We start from the raw sequence: 6,887 nt of genomic DNA, 5'->3' as shown, positions 1-6,887 counted from the left end.
CCATCTTCCCTGCCTGGTTTCCTTTCTATGTGAACTTTTGACATACTCCATCATGGGGAAGTGTAGCTCTGCTGGTCCTGTCCTCCACCCCAAGAGGATTTCAGATCCCATGCTGGCTGGTTTCTTTCCTGATGGCATCCACAGGTTCTGAAAAGGAGGCTCACTTTCAGACCTCCATGATGCTCTCCCTTTGATGGGGGCAGATGACTTTGGTCTCCTTAGGCCAGAGAAAAGACAAAGTGCCATGGAGCTGTGTCAGCTGTGTGTGAGGAGCCTCCAGGGATTTGCAGAGAACGGGCTGACTGACCCCTCTCCAACTCTTCACATCTAGCCCCTGCTTGCCCAGAGGACCACTGGAAAGGAGGAAGTTTGAAATACCAAAGTCCTGTCTCCCCCAAAATATGCTTTATTCTTGCATTACATTTGTGTTTCCAATTGTGAATAAAAAAATGGTTAGAAAGTGGTTACAAAACATCGTGAATGGACTAGAGGAGTGGCTGCCCTGGGGTCTGCCGCTTCTTCTCCTGGATGATGAAGTGTGGGCCTGGCGTGGGGGCCGGCTCAGTCAGGCTTTTCACTCTCAGGATCTAGAAAACAAAATGGCCACAGCTCACTACAGACCTCTGAGGCACTGGCCTCTCACCTAAGGCTGGGCCCTGGTGCCTGTGCACACAGCCCTGCCTGGGCACCTGGCTTCTATAGCAAAGGAAGAAGGGTGGGGTCAGAGCCATGCCAGGAGGTGGCTGTGCACTGTACAGTCAGCCCTGTTCTCTGCACAGAGCTGGGCTGACTGCCACCTGGATATCTTCTAAGAACAGCCAGACACTCAGTGATGACCACATAAGCCCAGAGAGACAAGGTCTCAACCCTGTCCCACTGGACCATTCTGGATTAAGCTGGCCTTGGAGCCCTGGGAGAAAACAGTGTCTCAATTTCTGCTTCTGCTTAGCACCAGTGCCAAGATAAGGGTCTGAACAGAGGCAGCAAGCCCAGTGCTATATCTTGAGACAGCACCTCTAGCAGGAAGGGTCTCATGTTGCCTGGACAAGGTCTACAGTGCACACATATAAGGCAGTTCCCAAAGGGTTTGCTGAACTACCACAGGACAAGTCCTCTCCCTAAACCAGCATCTTTCATAACTGGCTTCTTAGGAAGGCCAGTGCCTCTCATATGAGCTAGGCTGGCCCCTGCCCAACTCTACTCAACAAAGCTCAAGAGCCTGAAAGAAAAGCCCCTCAAGCCATGGCGGAGGGGGGCAGGAGTTCTTATGACTTATACAACCTGGGTTTTCTAGGATCCAGTGCCAGCTCTGGTGGGATTGGAAATGCAGGCTGCCTTCTGCAAGGTTCGCCCTTTCTACCTGCACTTCTGAAAGCAATGCCTGCTGCGTAGTGGCTTGCAGAGCAGCCAACAGATGGCAGAGTAGGTTGCAATGCCAGGTTACAACTAACAGCCTGGTGACAGTGGGTCTGGGCCACTCCCAGAAGTACCAGTGCTGAGTGACCAGCAACCCCAGCAGAGGATTTCCTCTCATCTCCCAGCGTCCTGAGTCCCGTTCTCTGGGGTACAGGCAGGACACATGGCTAGTGGCTCCAAGCAGAGGCCAGGCCAGGCCCACTTGGGCCGCCCAGAACTATCTTCTACAAGGCCAGTCAGCTTGGCTTTGATGTAAGTAGGGGGCAAGAACAAAAGCTGCCATTTCACAGTATTTTCAAGCAAACGTTTATTTTTCTCCTTCACACATACAGACTCTTAGGGATCCCATGCCACTAGCATTGTCACAGGAGGAAAGGACTTGGGCACAAGAGGAGCAAGACGACGTAGGCTCTGCTTTACTGAGTGGGCCTGTGTGGTGTTCAGACTAAGACACAGAGAACAGAAATCTCTTATTGCAGCATTGCGGCCAGGGAAAAGCCTCTGCTGTCCCCTGGAAATTCAATTCTGACTGAATTGATGGAGTAGTGTATTTAAACCGAAATAATCTAGCTGGTTCTCCTGGGTACATCTGATCTGTACAGTTCACAGCGGGGTCACCCCAGGCAGCCCACCCTCCAACTGGAGGCAGAAAATATTCACCCAGAGGGGGTCAGGGAGTTTTCATCTCCCCGCTCCCCCCCAGGACAAGTGTCATGGAAACCTCCAGAAATGCTCCGCCCCTCAGTAGGCTGGCCTGAGGATGGCCTGGAGAGGAATTTTCAGGGTGGGGTGGGCAGAGCACAGGCCTCTGAAAACCATGGAAAAGAGGAAGAGAGTGAGTGGGACCCCTGAGCTGGAAGGTCATGTTTGTCTGCATGGTGCTTACAACAGCCTGCTGGCTATCAGGGTATTCGCCTGGCAGGATCCTCATGGCTCAACAAAGCTGGTGACACTCCTCACAGGGAGAACAACTTCAGGTAAACCTCGTGGTGGCTCTGTTACTGAAGACACCCAGGGTGACCTTGCTCTATCAAGGACTGAGCTGGACCTAACCAGCATTTGCAGGTCACATTGTCAGTGTTCCCTTTGTTTCTGTATAGAAGGCTTTTACATTCTAACTAGTTACCGACTTTATATCTGTACCCCATTCCCACCTCTACAACATAACACAGTGGAGACAGCCACACGCATGCCAACTGTAATGGAATCCGCTTTTGTGGATGAATGGCCTTTTAAAACATGTATTTCCATCATGGAAACAGAAAAGCTGGGATTCAAGGCACTGAGCTGCTGCAGGGGATGACAAGGTTCTAATCCTCTAACAAGGGCAGGCCGTGGGTGTGAGGACTGCCTGTGTAGACTGCAGGAACCTAAGAGTGACAGGGTCTGAGGCAGCAGGGGAAGTGTCTTGCTGCCCTCTCATGCCCCCTGGGCTGGGGCTCTGTGCCTTGTGCCCATGTGGAGGAGCCATGAGGAGGCCAAACCACAACTGGGTTCTTCTACACGCTTCAGAGTGTTCCATTTGGCCAGGGGCAGGGCAGGAGGCTACGTGATGTGCAGCCGGGGGCCTGGCGTGCTGATAACAGGTGGCTGTAGAAACACTGGGAACACAGGGACCTGAGTGGGGCTCTGACTGCTCCAAGACCCTTCTGGGTTTCCTGAGGCCACCCAGGGTCCCCAGGACACAGGAACAGGGAGCAGGCCTCCATACTGACACAGAGGCAGTGTACAAGGAGGGCCTGAGAGGTTGGAGTGGACAGTACCTGGTATGGGCACAGGCAGGGCTGGGGTGGCTCCAGGAGTGGCTGTGGTGGACAGAGGGCCAGGGGCCGGGGCCAGACACGATGTCCCCACTGCTGCTCGAGGCACAGATGTCTATGAGACACAGAAACAAAAAGGAAGGCAAAGAAGGCTGCAGTCAGTCTGTCTCCTTGTGTAGTCCAAGCATTTGTGTGGGAAATGGCTGCCCTCCCTCCCCTGTTCACTACATAGAGGTTTAGCTCCAGCTGTCTACCAGCCAGAGTATGTTGGGAGCAGAATGTGCAGGGTGTGGGAGGGCAAAGGAGTGACCTACATGACCTACATATTTCCACTCAGCTGATACCATGGCATCTGGTTTGATGGTCTCATAACATGATACAACTACAATGGCCTGGGAGGCAGGAACCCTGGGACAGGCCTCTGGTTTCTCAGGCACTTTGGCCTTAGAGGCCAGAGAAGGAGTCGACTTCTAAAGACAGAACTGGATATGACTACAGCAAGAGAGATCAAGAACTGGCAGCAGCCGACAACATCCTAAACAAAACATTTGGAAAACTGAAGACAGTTACTATAAAAGATTTAACATCACAGTCCAGTGGGCTTCGATTCTATCTCACTCCAGGATAAGCCCCACTAGAAAGGCTATCCTGGAGTTCCCTGGCAAGCACTTGCCTAACACAGATGAGGCCCTGGCTTCTCTCCTCAGCACCACAAACATATAGACTACATAGAACGACAGCTGGTGTTCACCATACAAAGCAGGATGGACACCCCCAAACCCCACAACCCTTTTACAGAGGCATGCTCAGCAGTGAAGGCCTCTATGGAGCCAGAAGCCATACCTACAGAGGCCTTCCCTCAAGGCTCCTTCATGCTACTGGTCAATACAACAAGGGGGCCCAGCCAAGATGAGACAAGGAAAGAAAACTGCATATCTACAAATGACAAGCTTATGTCTACAGAAACCCACAGGAATGGCTGAACAAGCACATTTAGCAGGATGTTCTATCCCTGTAAACAACAAGCTTAACAAAGCTGGAGTAAGGCACCAACTGTAGATGCTCATACAACAGCTAAAATAGAAAAAAAAAAAAACCAACCAAATTTAACCTTTTCTACTTTACACTCAACTCTGAGAAAGTACAAAAGTGTCTGTAACAGCCCCGTGCATAAACGAGAGGGCCAGAGTTCAGATTCCCAGCACCTACAGCCTGGTATGCGGCACGAGTGTGGGGAGGGGCAGAGACAGGTGGATTCCTGTAGCTCACTGGCCACACAGTCTAGCTAATTGGTGAACACCCCACTCAGGGAAAGAGACCTTGTCTCCAAAAATGTAAGGTGGGGAGAGATGGAGAAAACACTACATGTTGATATTTGGCCTCCGTATACATTTTCACATACAAGCAGGCTAATACTCACAGTACACACCCCCCCACCCCACCCCCCACACACGGTAGAGGGATAAGGTGAATATGAGTAACAGAAGACAAAACAGATATAACAGACTCCCACAAATCAATAATGAAAAGCTAAGTCAATCCAACTAGGCACTTTATAGAAGAGCCCTGTTAAAAACAAATCAAAGGCAAGTCAAGACAATAAAAAAAAAATCTCAAATTATTTTTACAAATGATTTTTCTTTCCAATGTCCTTCGCACAATGTTAAAATCTCTCAAGGGAATACAAGAAGTGAAGTGGAGGGGAAAAGAACAGAAAACCAGAAGATGCGATGTAAATAAGATATAGCATTGGCAAGTTTGGCAGAGAACTGTACGCTTTTTTAAACTTGTATTTGTGTGTATGTATGTGTGTGTCTATATGTATGTGCATCTGTGCAGGTGTCCAGGAGAGCCAGAAGAGGGCCCTGGGTATTCTGGAGCTAGAGTTATAAGCTATGTGAGCCTCCAGATGTTGGTGCTGAGGGCTGAACTTGGGTCATCTGCAAGAATTTGAAATGCTAGAATCAGTGGCCTAGCCAGCTTAAGTTTTTATTTCTTATTCTAGTGCTGGGAACCCAACCCAGCATCCTCATAAACACTCTACCAAGAGAATGGTGAAGCCAGAGGCAGAAACACTAAGTTAGAAATGAATGAGATACACAACAAAGAATACTATCAAAGGTAACATAGTTTCTTAAAATGGCCAACGAAATTAACAAAACCTTAAGAGAGAAGGAAAAAGGGCAGGAAGGGAAGGAAGGACAGACACTCAGAGAGAACTGGGGAGTCAGAAATCATCAATACGGAAATAACACATAGCAGGGATCTATCACACTGCTCCAAGTGTAACTGATTTTAAAGTTACATGGTAGCTGAGTTGAAAGTCTGGGCGAATTTAGGGACAAGGTAGCAATTAAGAGGGAAACAAAATTTAACAAAACTGTCAAGATAAGATAGAACACCCAAATGGTGTTAGAACTGGAAAAGAGAGAGGACTCCTAAGGCCAGCCTTCTCCAAAAGAAGAGTAGATGCCTGCTGAGTTCTACCAGCAACTCCTACAGTGCAGGCTCAGGCACACGATATTCACGGCAGACCTCCAACTCCATGTGTGTTCAAAAAGTTTCAAAGTAGAAGTTCACAGAGGAATGTTTTCCACACAGAAAACAACATCCACATGATCCTTCAGCCCAGATGGATTCACCCATGAATTCACCAATCATTTAAAGTAGAAATGACACCAATTTCCCACACATTCCTCTAGAAAGCTGGAAACGTGGGGACACTCCTACAGCTAGCTCTGCCAAAATCTTATTATGTGCCAACACCTGCAATCCAGCCTGGAGACAGATGACCATGATGCAGATGGAGATGTGTTTGTCTACACTGAGGATGTAGACAGACTTTGGGCTACCTAGTTCAGGGATTCAGGAGTACCTGAGTTCTAGAGTCACAGACTGAACTTGTCCCCTTCTGGTCACAAGGACCACAGGAAGTCACTCTTGCCTCCTAACTATCACAGGGGCAAAGGCCTAGTTCTTTTTGGACAAGATGGACCCTGACCTTGAAAGCAGAGCATTTAGCAGAATTTGCCATCTGGCATCCAGGATTCTGGCAATGGCTCCTGGCCCTAGCCGCCATGCCTATACTACCATATCCCTCCCGGTAGAGTCAGTGCCCGTGCTCACTCACAGCCCGAGCATCTCCCAAGGCCTCCATGTCGTGCAGCTTCTGCGTCTGCTTCAGCTGGTTGAGCGTGGGCTTCACTTGTGCTGCCCCCACGGTCTTCGTTGTCCACTCGTCCACCAGCTTGTGCAGGTCATCCGTGAAGGTGCCTTTCTTGTTGTTGCTGTTGTTCACCTGCGCCTGGACGTGCAGGGTGGGCTGGGGACCTGGCTCAGGGCCTGGGGCCAGGCTGCTGGTGGAAGACCCTGGGGAGTCATATAGGCCAGGATTGGTGACGCCACACACTCACCTAGCACCACTGACAGGCTGACCGCAGTCATTCTCACATGATGGCTGGGACAATTAACGGCCTACTCTGGCCAAGCAACACCTTGCTTCAAGAGGCGGTCTGCATCAGAGGGCTTTGCTCCCAGGTATTAGACACCATGAGGCACCCTGTAGGCTATGGGTGACAGGGCTGTGCCAGGCAGGCAATACTTGTTTTTTAAGCTAGGCCAGGGAAGAGGACCCTGAACAGTTGGCAGTCTCCATTAAGAGTCTACCCTAGGCCCACCACCGCATATCCCATTAGATTCACATGTGAGAGC

The 6,887-nt window shown here is 50.0% G+C and overlaps 1 protein-coding gene across 12 annotated transcripts in view; it reads right to left on the bottom strand.

Annotated features, from left to right (window-relative positions):
- Positions 1-386: 386 nt before the first annotated feature.
- The window catches only part of Wnk2 (WNK lysine deficient protein kinase 2), a 107,618-nt gene continuing 101,117 nt past the window's right edge, over positions 387-6,887 (bottom strand). For 6 of the 12 annotated variants that reach the window (XM_085831102.1, XM_029468368.2, XM_085831103.1 and 3 more), the window contains 3 exons: positions 6,307-6,545; positions 3,180-3,291; positions 1,675-2,224 (listed from right to left, as the gene is read on the bottom strand). In XM_085831102.1, coding sequence (XP_085687228.1) covers positions 2,196-2,224; positions 3,180-3,291; positions 6,307-6,545 — 380 coding nt within the window. In that variant the 3' untranslated portion in view covers positions 1,675-2,195. Of the gene's footprint in view, positions 588-1,671; positions 3,292-6,306; positions 6,546-6,887 lie in introns of those variants that run through there. The other 6 variants (XM_029468369.2, XM_085831106.1, XM_029468367.2 and 3 more) reach the window with 3 other exon arrangements.

Source organism: Mus caroli, unplaced genomic scaffold (genome assembly GCF_978045245.1).
Source record: "Mus caroli unplaced genomic scaffold, Mus_caroli_1 scaffold_15, whole genome shotgun sequence".
NCBI lineage: Eukaryota > Metazoa > Chordata > Mammalia > Rodentia > Muridae > Mus > Mus caroli.
The sequence above is the reverse complement of the archived record's forward strand: the minus strand, read 5'-3'. Positions and strand labels throughout refer to the sequence as shown.